Below are 19,035 nucleotides of genomic sequence, written 5' to 3' on the forward strand. Positions count from 1 at the left end.
GTTAAAGCTACTTGCACGGAAGCTTAGTATAAGGCAGTGGTGCGTGTATACGTGCACGTATGTGTTGCGGCCAGCACCCTACACACACAATACACCTATGCATGTGTGAGTTGAATAGTGTTAAACAAGAGATATACTGAGATTGAAAAGGAAGAAAAAAATAAATAGAAACAGAGAGGGTATTTCAGCCATAGAAGGAGAAAAGAGAGAGAACAAAGGAAAAATGAAGTGTAAGAAGAAAAGGAGTATAAAAAGAGAAGGATTTTTCCTCTCTAAAGTGTTAGTGAATTCAAGGATAGATAAGGGGTTGTATATTTAAATTATATATTGAAAGTTTGTTATTTAATCTTTTAGTAGTTAATTCAATTAACTGTTGCAGCATAGATACCATCTATTTATAGTTTTTGACTTGAATCAAAGGCTGCTTTACGTGAATTGATACCATGATTAGTTTATTGAAATTATGAAATTAGTAATTAAAGATTTGTGGTTAGAAGTGTAGTTACAATTATGTGTAAAGTGCGGGATTTAATATAATGGGTGATAATTATTATTTAATTATATTTAGAAATGAAAATAACTTGATTATAATATTGTTCAGACAAGGAGATTGAACGCACCGCATCGACAGTGCCGAAGGAAAAATAAATAATTTAAAAAGTAGTAAAGGTGAGTGTACTCACTGGAAGTTTATACTTGAATGGGTATGTTGAAGTATCGAAGATATTATTTTGATGTGAAAATGCTTATATATATTAAATAAGGTCTGTACTCTGGCCAAGAAGGAGAGTAATATATTAAATAAAGTCCATACTCTGACCAAGAAGGAGAATACTATATTATATGTGGTTCATACTCTGACCTAGAAAGAGAGTACTATTTTAAATAAGGTCCATACTCTGGCCAAGAAGGAGAGTATTATATTATATAAGGTTCATACTCTGGCTTAAAATGAGAGTACTATATTTTAATGTCTCTAAAGCTGGAAGTTATATTTGTTAATGAAGTTTAATTGAAGTTATCAGATAATATTTGTTTATATTACTCTGATGTAGTAGTGTTACATTCACTGGGTTTTAAGCTCACTCCTTCTATATCTATAATTTTGTAGGTACAAGGGTGGATAGTTACTGCCAGGTCTAGAGTCTGGAGTGTAAATGGAGAAAACAATAATGGAATGTCTTTTGTATAAAATGTAAATATTATAGTAGAATTGAATATTGTGACTTGTAATTAACGATTTAATTGATGGATTTATAGTTTTTTTTTTATTATTATTGTAAATTGTTAAGCAGGCACTCTGATATATGAAGAAATTACGTATGGATGAGGTTAATGTGGATGGTTAAATACATTTAATTGTTCAATTTATTAAATAGTATAAATTGAGTTAGAGTGTATCAGTTTAGTTTTTACCCTACTAACAATAACATCGTAATAATAATTCTATGTATGAGAAGAACCGTTAATTTGCATAAATGATGATCGCGTTTGGTTAAAAAGTTAGTGGCAAAAAACTACCGGGCGTGACTGAAGGCCTCGATCTAAGTCAGAATTTCGCAACTTCTTATTTTTAATAATCATTTTTAATTGAAATAATAACTACAACCTTTACCATTAGCTACAATAAGAGTTGAAAATGCATTAAAAGGTCGGTGCCTATAATTTCTTCATTCGGAGAAGAGGAAGGATTCAAGTCCACGTAGACAAAAGTGTATATTCTTATTTTACCATTCAAAAATAAATTAAAAATAAAAATAATGATTGAAAAGGCACGTATCAATTTTGTTAGAATTTTTAACAAATTTATTTAAATTTCACCATTTATAAATAAAAATAATAATATAAGTATTTTATAGATAGTTTGGACCAATATGAGGTCTTGTAATTGAATTTTAATTTAGGATCAATTTCATTGACACTGACCAAATTATGTAATTTAAGATTGTCATATAAAAAAAGTTTATCAAGATATATAGTATGAATTTTTCTTTGAATTTGATTTTATAAATAATAAATAATAATAATAATAAAATGACATTAAAACTATTTCTATAAGAAAGGGCAATTCTTTAAAAAAAAAAAAAAACAAGTATTACTGGAATTATGAACTCAATGAAATGTTTATTAGTAGTGGAACGCAGCTATCCGGACAGAATTTTGTCTGACTGACGAGCAATTTTTCCTTCTTTTATTAGGAAGTAAAAAATGTGATGCAAAAATGGGAGATCGAAATAGTTCACAACCAAGCTTTGTCTTAAACTACCTCGTACGAATTATTTTAAAGATTTTAAGCCCGATAAATAATTTATGACAAAACTTTCCTAATGCGAGCAACATGATAATATCATCCGTAATTTTTCATATTTGAAATGTGTGAACTTAAAAATCTCATGACACACAATTGCTCTGAGTCTCTGAGATTACTTTTGGTGAATCATGCGTGCCCGAAGCAATTGTTTCAATTTGGATGTCCATAATTTGTTTAGATTGAAAAGTATTAAAGCATCTTTTCATGGATATCTTTGAAATTTTTTTTAAAAAATTAACTTGATTATATATATATATATATTTGTAAAAATAAATATTTGATAATTTTAAACGCAGACAAAGCATTTTTTTATCTAATATTAGATAAAGCATTCACTGTTGGGTTCCTTTAAAGACTTCTACTCATCAAAAGAAACTACTAGTCTACTAGCCTACTAGTAGGAGACAAATAGTCTATATATATGTGTGTGTACAAGTTGTGATATGGCCTCGTAAAGTCAGAGATGAGTGTGGGCTCTTGGATTATGAAAGTTAGAGATGTCGTTTACATGGTACACTAATCTGCTGCACCTTTTATCTAATATTCAAATAAAATGATCAAATCCGGTAGAGGATCATCATAAAGCAGTCCAAATTAGAAAATGAATGTGATCCCAAGGAAACATATAAAAACTAAAATATGCTAGTGTCAGAATTATTATATTTCTATATATATATATATATTCGGTAAGTGGTCTAATATAATAATTCTGACACTATATATATATATTCTATATATCTATATATATTCGGTAAGTGGTCTAATATAATAATTCTGACACTAGCATATTTTAGTTTTTATATGTTTCCTTGGTGTATATATATATAGTACTCGTTATTAGAGTTCTTCATGGAGACATAATACAAGATTAAATTTTATGAATGTGGTCACTTCCAACATTTAGCAGAAACATGCACAATTAGTCATCATTGAACGCTCTTGCACGCTTTTATATCTAATCTTTTTGGTTGTTAAACGCAATTTAGAGAAATGTGGTCCCCCAAAATCATCCTGATTGATATTCTGATGTGCGAATGGATAATTAAATTCCTTATAATATTTGTCTCTTATATATATTCCTTGTAGTAATGTACATGGAAATGTAAAACTTGGGAAGTCCAAATAATCTTCATATTAAGAGAACCAAACACACACACACAATCAATTCACTATACCTCCCTTAGTACGTACACCTCAATGGTGCATGGAAGTGCAAAAATGGTTGTACATGGATGTCTACCTAGCTAGAAACACTACTCACCTGTTCAATTACCAATGAAGCCAAGTGAATCAACCAATATTACAACAATACCCAAAGAGAAAAAACATCATATCCTTACAAAGAAAATACTGAGTTCAGGTCCATTGTTCCCATCAGGGCTCAACATGTACAGTGTCTCCGAGTCCTTCGAACCCACCACCCGTTCGAAATAGGCTCGCATGTAGGCCAGCTCCCCGTCCGGTCCCTCCACCTCCGACTGCCCCGGCAGCACTCCGGCTCCCATGGACACCGCCCTGAGCAGCTCCATGATGTGCAAGTCCTCCTCGGATGCCTCCCTCTTCACACCATACCCACTCTTCTTCCCGTTACAAAACATGGTCCACAACGGCTCCTCCACCAGCTTGGTCTTGTCTTTGTCGGCCCTCTTTTCGCATTCCAACGCTATTCTCACCATCCCCATACTCATCTCCTTTTGCAATGCGTTTGTTTGCATGGCAAGTTCCAAGACCAATGTGGGAAAACATTTAGGGTTTTCCTGAATGGACAGGCTGACACGGCCTTTTCGGTACCCGAAGAGGGTTCCGGTGATTCGGGTGCCGCTGCTCCGGTGGTTGGACTCCGGGAATAAACCGCCCGCGTGGGAGGGGAGCCTGCAGGCGGGGGTGATGATGGGGAAGGACCGGAAAACGGATCGGAAGACTCGGAACACTTTGTTGGGTCTGTTTTTCTTCTTGTTGGGGGGCTGGATAAGGGAGGTAGTGTGGGCTGGTGGTGGTGACGATGAAGGAGGCCTTGGAGATGGTGGCGGTGTGGTGCTGCTGCTGGGTTGTGCCTCCCCCATTACTGGACCTTCTCAGAACCAGCAATGAGAGAGAGAGAGAGAGAGAGAGAGAGAGAGAGAGAGAGAGAGATAGTAGGGTTGGTTGTTGAGTTGAGAGTTGGTTGGAGGTATGGCTGGATCTACGAACCCTGAAATTTTGCTTGACAATTTGAGGGCAGGGCTGGGTCTTCGGACCCTGGAATTGTGGAACTCACGTAAATATGCAGTTTCATGGTTTACAATCTAGTTAATTACGTACCTAATGCTTTTACCATATATAATGTTGGAATTTCTTTATTAATGGTTTTGTTAATTGTTATAATATCTAGTGTCACTTTATATTTTTGCCCAATCTTTAAGAATGTGTTTGGATGGGATAATTTGGAGGGATAGGGAAAGAAAAGGAAAAAAAAGAATAGGGCTAAGTGTCAATAGTTTAAAATGAGATTAAGAAAAAGGATGGGGGAGATAGAGAATGATAACTATCCTCCTTATTCCTTATTTTCTTTCTATTCCTTAAAAAATGAGAAGATAAGAAGAGAAAGGTTAGCTTTTAAATAGTATTTTTATAATTCTAAAAATATCCTCAATAATTAAAAATAATAATTTATTATTTCACTCATATTCTTTCTATTTAAAATGACCTTCTTTTTTTCCCTCTATTATATTCAAATAAGAACACGGACATTTCATTTTATTTCATTTCATTTCTTTTCTATCTATTCAAATATAAATAAATATTAATGCTTTCATTTCTTTTCATTTCTCTCATAATTAATATTATCATTTTCTTTTCTTTTCTCTCTCATGTACCCACACAAAACCTAATATATATTTTTATCAATCAATTGAGATTGGCTGGCAATCTGGCATAGAAAAGTGACTTTAAATTTGATCTTTGTTGGGGGTTCATATTTCATACAACTATATACAAATTAAGTTTTGAAAGTTTTTATGAGTTTAATTTTATAAGTACTTGATTTATATATGTATAAATTTGTTTAGTACTAACTGAATTTTGAGTACTGAGTTAAGTTTATTAAAATCCTTTCATTAGTACAATATACTGTGTGTGTGTGTCTATATATATATATATATATATATATTGAATCTGAAAATCGTTTGCTTTTAATTAGCATTAATATGATTCTTATTAATTAATTACAAAATTATTTCAAACAATAGCAAATGAGAATTAATGTGAAACCAGCTTCATATAAAACCCATTTATACAATGTAAATTTTTGTGATGTGATCACATCTAGCAGAAACCTTAGCATATGCTAAGGAATAGAGAAATGATTGGAGAATAGATGGCAGTGAAGAAGAAAATTTGGAATTAAAGTGAGGGCATGATAGTCACTTTTTATTAAATGGTTTGTTTGGAGTTTTTTTTATTATTTATTATCAGAGAGTTAGGAATCAGTAGGACAAATAGGATGAGGACATTGAAGACCTCACCTTTTACCCTTCAAAGAACACCGTTACACTGTTTTTTTTTCCTCCTTCATTCATTTTGATATATAGTTTTGAGAGATTTAATTTCTAGATTTATACATGAACAACTTGTAATTTGGTGCCCGCAATTGAATATAATAGAATTAATGTCCTACTCATTTTAATTATTACTTTATTTGTTATGGCATTTAAAGTGACAATGACAATTCCTTAGGAAAAAATTCATTTCACATTTAAACCATGGAACCCACCACTGCCTTTCACTGATTATCATTCCATTCTCATTCCTCCATAGGAACCAAAATAGGCCTTAAAACTAAGTAGACCAAAATCGCAGAGTTCTTTTACTAAATATAGACTAAAAATGCTTTAAACCTATCTATAAACAATTTATAGATATAGGTAGAAACCGTAGAATTGTGACATATTTAAACACTTCCCCGATAGAATTGTGACACATTTATAGCTCTATGTGGGTGGGAAAAAAAAGTACTATATAAACAAAATTTTGCTGCATCTAAGTATCTAACCAATCTCTTTCACACCATTCTATTCATTGTCATGAATCCTTCTTTTGCAGCCAAATTCATATTTGACCAGAAATCTAAATCAAGCGAAGAACTAAGATTATAAATTAGCAAAATTTAAGATATTTTCATTCATTGACTACCGAATTAAAAATAAAATAAAAACAATTGGACACAAATCACCTTCTTTTTGTCCAATATACACATTTATATACAATCTAAAATCTTAAAACAGAGACTTGAAGAGACTTGATAAAACACAGATAGTAAATTTTCAAGCAGAGAAGAACCCATTAATGGCTGCGAGACCCATCTGGCTTTTGGGCTCCAAAACCCACTTGACCTGGTCAATCTTCTCTTCCCCAAATTTCATCTTGAACGCATCAACCCTTTGGGCAAACCCGGAAACAAAAGAGAACATGTCAATTGCTTCCCCTGAGTTCTTGACCCTCCTCTCATACTCCTCTGCAACCAACATAGCAATATCAGCCATTCTCACTTTCTCTCTCTACAATTCTTGGTGGTGGAATAATTTGTTGTGATGGACAAGACTACCTACGGAAGGATATTTATAGGAAGAGTGGATTGCTTATAGTTGTGGATAAGGTTGCACTATGATGCCCTTGTTTCGGATATTTTTGTATGGTGGTTTTTGCTGTTAGGCGGTTTTGGACATGCTTTTCCTGTGGGCTTATGGAGGAGTAGATATTAGAGTTTAGATTTATAATTTTTTTTTTTTTGAGGTATTATAATGACCAACAAGCACGTGCCCCCACCGATCTCTTGATATATATGAGTATATATATATTTTTTTAACAAAGGAGTCTCATTCATTAACATTGTTTGGTGTAGTGAAAAAGATTAAAAAAAATAACAGGAGAGAAAAAAAATTTCATTGCATCGCCTTTCCTTTCTTTTCATTTCATTACTCTCCAACCAAACTGATCTTATAAGACCCAAAAAAACTTGTAGTTTAGACAAATTGACCTAAGAAATAAGTTTAAGATTTTTTTTTTTTTTTTTTTTTTTTCTAGGGCTAAGCATTTAAAAGACCTTTAAAATTTAATTTTTGAGCAAATAACACTTCTCTCTCTTATTTTTGGTATATAACTCCCTCAATAATTTAAAAATGTTATAAAGAAGAACTTTTAGGCTGTTACCATTAAAAATGCATCGTTAAAAAAATATATGTTTGGCATATGACTAGTTAAATTTAATAAATATCAAAATTATCCTTTATTGATTCCTAAAACATCTTTTCTTTTTCTATATAAATCTCAAAAATAAATGATATAATAATAATTTTACATTAACTGAATTTTACTTTTTTATAATTGTAAGGAGGACATTTTAATATTTTTATTATTTCATTAATGGTCAATTGACGAAAATCCTTATACAAGTGTTAAATGATTGCGAACTTTTTTTTATAGTTTAATGTTTGGAGGTTAAATACTCTATACATGTCTTACAATTTTTCCTTTTCTTACAAACTAAGCTTCTATTCGTAAAATAAGAGATGAAAATAAGATTATTTTTTCTAGAAAGGGCCACTATAAGTTTAAAACTCTTCCTATAAAAAAAATTTTAAAAAAAATGCTATAACTTTATCTTAAATGTAGAAAGGGCCACTATAAGTTTAAAACTCTTCCTATAAAAAAAATTTTTAAAAAAATGCTATAACTTTATCTTAAATGGAAATTATATATGAACACTTACGAACCTATTGGTCCGGGCGGTATCTCCTTCACAAGTGAGGATTCAAGGATAGTCATTTGTAAATTGTGATTAGTTTATGAGTATGTATATAAATATAAAAACTAATAATAATAAATAAATAAAAATTACTCCGTATATTACAAGAGTATGGTCGGTGGCAACTATGGGCCATAGCAGCGGCCTCGGGCCCACAATTTACGCGCAAATGGGTAGTTTCGTAAGTCAACTGGCTATTGGACCCATTTAAGTTAGACAGCACACATGTTTTGAGCGTGGGGCAACAGGATTTTTTGGGTGACTTTAATAACTTCATAGGACACGCGTCACCTGAACATTGGTGAAGTTCGTCATCACTGAGCTCAGGTGGAAAGTAAAGCCTCTCGGTTTCTGTTAAGCAAATCATGTGTGTTGTTTTAGCCTCACGCACACGCTCACATGCAAGACGTTTGTGGACCATCTTATGCATTACAACACTTTAAAATGTTGCACTTAAAAGTATTTTTTTATTTTTTATTTTTTATTTTTAAACTATCGTACAAGTATTTTGTTCAATACTGTTGACCAGATTTGAGAATTAATGATTAGAATAAGCATCTATTTTTTTAAAAAAACATAAGAATTCTTGGACTCTATTTATTGAAATAATTACAAAAAATTCATTAATTTCTGTAATTGTACTCTGTTATTAATCAAACTTACTGGATGTCGCCCTAATTATAATTTTTTTAATTATAATTAGAAGTGTGATGTGTAACTTCAATCTGTCTTTAATAGTTGCACATGGGAGCACATGGTGGTCGGTCATTTGTGGCCAAATAACGACTGTAGTTTGATATCTTCCCTTTTGTTCTGTTTGGTTGTTGCGAAATTTGAGCAAAAGAAAGTTTATATAAAGTTTTGAATATTTACATTTTTTCCTTGTTTTAGGTGTCAAAAATGTAGGATTAACTCAAATTTTGGTTGACTTCATCTTTTTCCAGGTTTATTTAGACTTAATTGAGGTCTATAGTTTCTTAGAAGTCTCTAATGAAGTTACTTGTAAATAAATAAAAAACAGAAGTCTCTAATGAAGTCAAGGATCCAGCACTCAACTCATGATCTTAACTTTCTTCTCTAATATTCTAACAGTTCAGCCATATATAAGGCATAAAGCCCTCACGACACCCCATATCTCATTATACTAGTAATACCTTTCTTCTAATGAATTAATTATATTTTGTCTATTATATGAATTACAAAATAATTACAACTGCTCTTCTATTTATCAATACAAATTTTTTTTATATAATAGTTATATATATATATATATATATATATATATATATATATATATTAATGAATTATTTATGCTTCTTATTAATGGTCAAATAAAGACAATTTCATACCTTTTGAACTTCTTCTAATTTTTAAATTCTATTTCATATCAATACTTGTTCAAAATTTTCTACTTTTGTAATTTATTGACACTCTGTCTCGCAGATTTTCAGGCACAATTAAATTAGTATCTATTACGTTATAAGTAGTAAAAAAAAAAAATTCATTGGTATAAGTAGTAAATGGTGTCTTTATATTTCCTTGAACTTATTGCAAAAGGTAAATAGTATTTTTATATTTCATTGAGCTTATTGTATTAATCAGTGTGAGAACATCTTATCGATTTCACTTTAAGTCTCTGCATCAAACGGATCCTAACTAAAAGGAGTTGATCGATCACATGAATTAATTAAACTTTTATGTTTACTTTCTTTTGATTTTATTTGACCAAATTAAACTATCATCTTTATTCAACAAGATCATATAGTTTTGTTTTAAGATATTTTGAGTTAATTATTTTATGGTGAAACCATTTTAATGCGAGAAAATGTGATGATGTAAATTGTGTACTTTTGTACTAAATAGTAGACGTGCGAACATAAATATACACAATTACACATATAATTTTGTATATACTGGGGGTACAATTTAGACAAACTAACTATAGAACAACTTTATTTTTTACGAGCCTGGACAACCATTTTTACAAAGGTAAATTACACTCGCTCCCTGTATATATGCTTAATTACACATGGTGATTGAAAATGAGCCTAATATATCATCGTGTATCTTTCAGATTGTGCACATGCATAACAAGACCCTAGCATATATACATGCATCTCCAACATGTCTGAATTACACCCTTAGTATATATGTATATATGACACTCGTGGAATTTCCCTATCACACCTTTCTCACTCGGGGAAAGGGAAAGAAGACCATACAAAAACCATTTAAAAAAATGGGGGCTTAACGCGATGAAAGACTACGGTTAAATTCTACGAATAAGGCCAATTGAATTACAGAGTCACCACCTAACATGATTCATGGTGTGCGAGGTCACCTAAGGAACGTCTAAAAACTCATATGAATATGTCGCGACTATGTGTGCTCAAATATATGAGCCCTATATATATATGTGTGTGACTACTATCCAGTCTGTATGAACCAAATTAATGAATTGGGAAGTTTGGTTATGCAAAGTAATGTGTTTGGTTATGAATTGGGAAGTTTGATTATGAAAAGGGAGCCATTTAAAAGTGGTATGTTTGAACATAGAATTTTTTTGGAAATTTAAAGTTTTAAAATGGTACTCTCCCTATTCCAAAATAATTTGGTACTTAGGAATTGTGACTTACAAGACGGAGGGAGTATAACCAAGCCTAAGAATTACCTAGTTTGCTTACCAGAATCAAATCAAATGTAATTCAATGTGATGAATTTGGAAAGTTTTGAAAAGGAATATATGAGTTACTTGAAAAATAAAGTAGGAGTGTTTTAAGTTTATTTGAAAAAGAGATCGAGTTGAAGAGGATGGACTTATGAGCCTTGACCTCATTATGTTTAGCAATAAAAAATCTAATATTGTGTTTGGAGTACCGAGTTGGTTCTTTAAATTTGGGATTAAAATAAATTTGGTTAAAATTTGGGATTAAAATAAATTTAGTTAAAATTTTGAATTAAATTTTTTTAAATTCCAAATACAATATGCGGTGCTGCCAAACATAACATAAATGGATAGTTTGGCAACCGAGTTGTTTTGTGCTTTTGCTTTGACTGTTTTGTGCTTTTGTTTTGACCCGAAAACACTCAACTCATGATCTTAACTTTCTTCTCTAATATTCTAACAGTTCAGCCATATATAAGGCAATAAAGCCCTCAAGAGACCACATATCTCATTATATTAGTAATACATTTCTTTTAATGAATTAATTATATTTTGTCTATTATATGAATTACAAAATAATTACAACTGCTCTTCTATTTATCAATACAATTTTTTTTATATATATATTAGTTATATATATATTAATGAATTATTTATGCTTCTTATTAATTGTCAAATAAAGACAATTTCATACATTTTGAACTTCTTCTAATTTTTAAATTCTATTTCATATCAATACTTGTTCAAAATTTTATACTTTTGTAATTTATTGACACTCTTTCACGCAGATTTTCAGCACAATTAAATTACTATCTATTAAGTTATAAGTAGTAATTTTTTTTTTCATTGGTATAAGTAGTAAATATTGTCTTTATATTTCCCTGAACTTATTGCAAAAGGTAAATAGTATTTTTATATTTCATTGAGCTTATTGTATTATAATCAATGTGAGAAGGTTAGCGATTTCACTTTAGGTCTCTGCATCAAACCGATCCTAACTAAAAGCAGTTGATCGATCACATGAATCAATTAAACTTTAATGTTCACTTTCTTTTGATTTAATTTGACCAAATTAAACTATCATCTTTATTCAACAAGATCATATAGTTTTTGTTTTAAAATATTTTGAGTTAATTATTCTATCGCGAAACAGTTTTAATACGAGAAAATGTGATGATGTAAATTGTGTACTTTTGTACTAAATAGTAGACATGCCTACTTAAATATACACAATTACACGTATAATTTTGTATATACTAGGGGTACATTTTAGACGACCCAACTATAGAACAACTTTATTTTTTATAAGCTTGGACAACCATTTTTGCACAGTAAATTACACTCACTCCCTGTGTATATGCTTAATTACACACGGTGATTGAAAATAAGCCTAATATATCATCGTGTATCTTTCAGATTGTGCACATGCGTAACAAGACCCTAGCATATATACATGTATCTCCAACATGTCTGAATAACACCCTTAGTATATATGTATATATAACACTCGTGGATTTTCCCTAACGCACCTTTCTCACTCGGGAAAAAGGAAAGAAGACCATACAAAAACCATTTTAAAAAATAGTGGCTTAACATGATGAAAGACTACAGTTAGATTATACGAATAAAGCCAATTGAATTACGGAGTCACCACCTAACATGGATTTATGGTGTGCTAGGTCACCCAAGGAACGTCTAAAAACTCATATGAATATGTCTTGACTGTGTGTGCTCAAATATATGAGCCCTATAAATATATGTGACTACTATCTAGTCTGTATGAACAAAATTAAATGAATTGGAAGATTGGTTATGCAAAGTAATGTGTTAGGCATCGCACAACATTCGTGAGAATGTGAGATACAGTGATTTAATTTCTCTATGTTGTGTTATCATGCTACGAATGGGAAGTTCTCACTAAGCGTGTGATGGGTATGACCTTAATAGGGAAGTGGTTTTGAAAATGAGTATTCAAACCTAAGAGATGCGTGGTATGTTTGAATATAGAATTTTTTTGAAATTTTAAAGTTTTAAAAGGGTACTCTCTATTTTAAAATAATTGGATACTTTGAAAATTAGAACTCACAAGACTGAGTATGGATGGCAACGGGGGCGGGTTTGGCCAGGTGTACCCTCCCCCACCCCCGCAACCGTTTAAAATCCCCGCCCCCATCCCCGCCCAAAATCGCAAAGACGGGGGACTTTTCACCCGATCCCCGTAACCGTTTAACATTTTTACCCCCCGTGGGCACCCGCCCTGTGATACCCCTCGATTCTAAAGCCACGGGTGATCAAGTCCGAGCACAGATCCGAAGGATACCAAACAATTAATATGTTAAAGCGAACACAGATGACAAAATGGAATAAGAATAAATATTAAAAGCTGAAAAGAATACTAATATAAAATCTTTAACTGTTAAAACTTGATAAATCCAACTGCCAAAACCTCCATGGTTACAACTCGGAAATCCATCTCTAGTGGACCCCTAATAAAAAAATCCAGCCTGAAAAAAAAAACAACTGAAAGAAACATCCAGAAATAAATTATGGAGAGAATTCTACGTCATCAAAAGAGTGAGTAGTAGTCTCTGCTCAGCACGATCAGGTCTACGTCTGATACGGATGAGTACCTGAAAAATAGAAGTGCGTCAGACCCACGAACAAGTTCTAACCTTCTACAATCAAAGCAGATACTCGATACGCATATACATCCTAAGCTGTTTAACAATAGCTAATAGTCCTTACATAAGTATATTCACAATACAGGACTCTCACTGGACTACGGAGGGGGTCTTAACCTGAATAGAAGGCAACATGCGAAAACGCACCCAAAGGTGGGCATGAGTACCTAGACCTAATAGGGTATACCTCAACCTCTCATATCCAGCTATGCATCCTATTGCATATACGCTCCCTAACCGACGACTCTGAGACTCAAGCTTAGATCACAGTACCATAATATATATATTTAAAGTCCGTCATATCCATACAAAGTCCAGTTAGTCATTCAGCTTGTGCAGCTTCTTTGACTTAACATAACTTACGAGTAATCCGAGTAGTCATTCAGCTTATGCAACTTCTTTGACTTAATTATAAGTAGGATTTATGTTAATATCCATTCCCTTATTCCGTGTAGGTAGGATTCAGTATTTTAAAACTAATCTAAATCTAGGCATGTCACCGTCCCATACCAGTGCATGTCATCCAACATCCATCAGTTGACAATACAATTATATAAGTAATTACCAATTGTTCCAAACTATCCCGCAGTTGATGACATTAATAATGAAAAATAATTATCAACCAGTCCATAACACATACAACCAGAATTCATTACAAGTATAAAAATATGTATATGACATGCTAGTTGTCCTACTGATACATGGTTCTCCAATAACTTTAAATTACAGAGAATAGGTATAATCCATCCTATAATCCACTATGAGCATAAAATTAACAATATCAAGTTTAATATGCTCATTCAAAACCATTCCACAACATCCAGAAACTTTACATGATAAGTTACTGTGAAATTAGTAACAAAGGTCCCATTAAGCGTAATAGAGAGTTAACATACTTGTCATGCTTATTTTTCCATAATATTGTGATACGATTTAATCCATCAATTCCCCGAGGCACTTGCTAAATTAACCATGAGCAACTTGAATCATTCACCTCCATACCAATATTAACCTTTCTGAAAGGTCTCATACTGTGTCCTATATTTGCTTCCAATGGTGTGTTCTGTAATACCATACTTTCTGAGTCATTAATATGAGTCTAGACAATATTGAACCACCCCAGAACAACCCATAAACCAATCTGAAATTTTACAAAACCATCTGCAGTAGCCCAGAACCCGCAGAAAACATCAAAACTAGAAAATACACAAGGAGAGCAGGCTCCTACAAGGTGGAGCCGCCTCCACCTATCCTAGAGCAGGCTCCAAACCATGGTAGAGCCGGCTCCTAACCATGTAGAGCCGTCTCCACTTCTCCCAATCCTTTGTCTACTTGTTTCGTCTCCGTTTGACTGCACAACTTCCGTCCCTCTCTGTTACAGCTTCTAACACCTTTGTTTGTGCTCAAACCTACCCAGAGAAAACCCATCTACCCCCTTCATACATTGATTAACAGTACTTTAACAGAGCAGTTACATAGTTGAACACAAAATAAACAGTTTACAACAAGTTTCAATGCATACTGATATAATGAGTTCTAAACATACATAGTTAATTAATTCAGTCAATTAATTCCGTTTAATGTTTTCCTGGAACTACTTCGGCATACAAAGAACACGAGTAAAAAGGAAAAAGATGAGGTTCGAACTTGCCTTTAGCCTTTCCCCGTCTAAATTCTTCGGCGAAACCTTGGTTTATCTCTCTGTTTCCTCCCAGCCGTCTCTAAAACTTCTCACAACCTTACTGTGTCGTAATGGTATTCTAAAACCCTAGACAGACCCCTTAGATGAGTATTTATAGACCACCCTAACCCTAGGCTCAATTAAACCCTAATACAATTCACTCGCCCCATAAAACAACATAGGTTATAATCCAACGTCGACTGAACTGAAAACTGTAAACCTAATTTAACTATATGTGTACAACACTAAACAGACACATTACTGCAAAATAAATAATGAAATACAATTACATAAAGTCATAATTAAATAACAACTTAAACAATTAATACAATTAATTCAAATAATACTAAGTAATTCAAATAAAACAAATAATCACAATTAGGGCAACTACATAAAGCAAGTCAGGAAAATAACAATTAATCATTAAAAATTTCAAGTAAATAACAAATGAAATTCCAGGACTATCCTTTGTAAAATTAGGGGTATTATATTCTCTCTCTCTAACAAAAGGAATTCCGTCCTCGGAATTCGTTCTTACCTTCTTCCAAAATATCAGGAAACTGCGAGCGAATGCCATCCTTCCATTCCCAAGTGGACTCAGCCTCATTGTGGTGACTCCACTGAACACGAACTAATGGAATAACCTTGTTACGAAGGATGTGATCCCGACGGTCGACTATTCGACACGGCGATGCCAAATAAGTTACATCCGGCTGTAACGTAATCTCCCTCACATCGATATGCTGATACCGATCGTCATCTCGCAGAAATTTCTACAACATGGAAACATGAAACATGTTTTATACGCTATCTAAATTATCCGGAAGTGCCAACCGATAAGCGACAGCTCCAACTGGATCCGTAATCACGAATGGACCGACAACCCAGGGTGACAACTTCCCTGTCGTCCCAAAGCGCATCACACCCTTCATAGGTGACACTTTAAGTAGAACCTGATCCCCAACCTGTAACTCCAAAGCCCGAGTGCGACGATCAGCATAGCTCTTTTGCCTATTCTGAGCAATACGCATGCGATTCCTAATAAGAGTAATCTTCTCAGAAGTATCATTAATGAACTCAGAACCCAAGAATCTGCTCTCTCCAACCTCCATCAAACAAACAGGTGATCGATATGGTAAGCCGTATAAAGCCTCAAATGATGCCATCCCAATAGTCTTCTGGAAGCTATTGTTATAAACAAACTCCACAAGCGGTAAGTAATCCTCCCAGTGGCCCTTGAAATCAAGAACACACGACCGAATCATATCTTCCATGATCTGATTAACCCTCTCAGTCTGTCCATCAGTTTGAGGATGATAAGCAGGACTAAGGTGCAACTTTGTACCCAAAGCTTGCTGAAAACTCTTCCAGAATCCAGACACAAAGCTTGAATCCCTGTCCGATATAATAGACAATGGAATGCCGTGTAACTTCACAATCTTAGTAATGTAAAGTCTTGCCAACTGTTCCCAAGTGTAGTCAGTGCGAATAGGCAAGAAATGAGCTGATTTCGTCAGTCTGTCCACGATAACCCAAATGGAATTGTGATCCTTGAAGGAATTGGGCAACCCTTCCACAAAATCCATAGAAATACTCTCCCATTTCCACTCCGATATCGGTAGTGGCTATAGAGCTCCTGGCGGCCTCTGATGATCAATCTTGACCATCTGACAAGTACTACATCGTGAGACAAAAAGAGTAATATCCCTCTTCATACCTGCCCACCAAAACTGCCGCTTCATATCCTGATACATCTTGTCGCCTCCTGGATGAACAGAAAACTCAGAGTGGTGAGTCTCAGTTATCACATCCTTCCTCAAATCATCAGCAAAAGGTACCATTAACCGTCCCGTGTACCTTAAACCCCCATCAGCCCCAACATAGTAGAATGGAACCTCTCCAGAAGCTATCTCTGCAACCTTGTCAATGCACCGTTGATCTGTGAGTTGTGCCTTCAAAACCTTGTGAATGATAGAAGGTGTAACTACCATACAAGCCATAAAAGCATCCGACAACTTATCCACCGTCCTCAAAACATTCCACTCAGTAGCAAACCGAGTAGAAAAACTACTAACAGGTCGGCGATTGAGTGTATCTGCCACCACATTCGCTTTCCCTGGATGATACTGTATAAAGAAGTGATAGTCTTTCACGAATTCCAACCACCTGCGCTGTCTCATATTCAGCTCCTGCTGAGTGAACAAATACTACAAACTCTTGTGGTCGCTAAACAATCTGAAGGATTCACCCAACAGATAATGCCTCCAAATGCGTAAGGCAAAGACCACAGCTGCCAACTCCAAATCATATGTTGGATAATTAAGCTCATGAGGCTTAAGCTTCCGAGATCTATACGAAATCGGTCGCTCTTCCTGCATCAAAACATATCCAAGACCCTGCAACGAAGCATCCGTGTAGACCAGATACTCTATCCCGCTCTGTGGGGTAAACAAAACCGGTGCAGAAGTCCACTTAGTCTTCAGCTTATCAAAAGCTTTCTGACAATGTTTATCCCACACGAACCATACACCCTTCTTAGTCAGATGAGTGAGTGGTCCTGCTATCTTTGAGAACCTCTGGATAAACCCCCTGTAATATCCTGCCAGACCGAGAAACTCCGAATCTCAGTAGGTGATGTAGGCTGTCCCCACTCAACCACCGCTGAAAACTTTGGCTGGATCCACTACTATTCCTCTTTCTGACACCACGTAACCCAGAAACTTCACTTCCCGCTGCCAAAATTCACACTTCTTGAACTTGGCATACAACTGGTGCTCACGAAGCGTCTGCAAGACTATCCGAAGATGTCTGGCATGATCGTCTTCTGACCTCGAGTATATCAAAATGTCATCTATGAAGACAATGACAAATTGATCTAAGTACGCCCTAAAGACTCTATTCATCAAATCCATAAAAACCGCTGGTGCATTAGTCAACCCAAACGGCATCACCCGAAACTCATAAGATCTATGTCTAGTAAGAAACGCTGTCCTCGGAACATCCTGCTCCCGAACCCGAAGTTGATGATATTCAGACCGTAGATCAATCTTAGAGAAATAGGTAGCTCTCTTCAACTGATCAAATAAGTCATCAATCCTGGGCAAAGGAAACTTGTTACGAATCGTAACCTTGTTCAACTCCCTATAATCTATACACAGGCGGAGCGAACCATCTTTTTTCTTCGCAAATAACACTGGTGCTCCCAGGGTGAAGTACTCCGGCAAATAAAACCCTGGCTAAATAGCTGCTGAATCTGATCCCTCAGCTCGCGTATCTCTACTGGTGCTAAGTCAATTATAAAATCGATCTCGCGACTAGGCGGCAACCCTGCAATCTCCTGAAATACATCCGGAAAATCTTGTACAATTGGTATGTTATCAAATGACACACTAGTCCCCTCCTCCGTTTTCCTCCACTATATAGAACAAATAGGTGCTAGTAACCCCCCTTAGAATGTGGCAAAACGACGTACCTATCCTAACCAGGTATGGTGAACATAATAGACCCATCCAAAACAAATAACTTGAGCATGGTAGTGATAACCAATCCATCCCAAGTATCATAAGTGTGCATGTCCAGGACAAAAGATTGGCTAGAAATCTGAGTCTACCATATCTAGTGTCACAGGCACATCACTCTCATGAAAAATGACAGTATTGCCCAACAATGTAGAAATATCATGAGGTTTACTGCATACGTGTGTCACCAACCAATCCATGAAAATCCCATATTTTGAAATACTCCGTAGAGCAAAACACATAAGGTAAGACGAAATGCTCCGCAATCGTCCCATTTTTTTTTTTTTTTAGATTATGGTTTTATCCCGGGAATGCCTCCTTCTAAATCAAACCTACCATAGTGATTTACCCAAGTTCTCTTATAAACTTCTTGGTAATCAACCTGTCTCAACACAAC

The 19,035-nt window shown here is 34.3% G+C and overlaps 1 protein-coding gene across 1 annotated transcript; it reads right to left on the reverse strand.

Annotated features, from left to right (window-relative positions):
• Positions 1 to 3,467: 3,467 nt before the first annotated feature.
• Positions 3,468 to 4,381, reverse strand: LOC132286516 (protein MIZU-KUSSEI 1-like). The gene has a single exon (XM_059788869.1). The coding sequence runs from the start codon at positions 4,372 to 4,374 to the stop codon at positions 3,640 to 3,642; it is 735 nt and encodes a 244-aa protein (XP_059644852.1). The 5' UTR covers positions 4,375 to 4,381; the 3' UTR covers positions 3,468 to 3,639.
• Between the last annotated feature and the right edge of the window lie 14,654 nt (positions 4,382 to 19,035).

The sequence above is a fragment of the Cornus florida genome, unplaced genomic scaffold (genome assembly GCF_030987335.1).
Source record: "Cornus florida cultivar Cherokee Brave unplaced genomic scaffold, ASM3098733v1 CherokeeBrave_3.0.0_Hap2_Chr11, whole genome shotgun sequence".
Classification (NCBI taxonomy): domain Eukaryota; kingdom Viridiplantae; phylum Streptophyta; class Magnoliopsida; order Cornales; family Cornaceae; genus Cornus; species Cornus florida.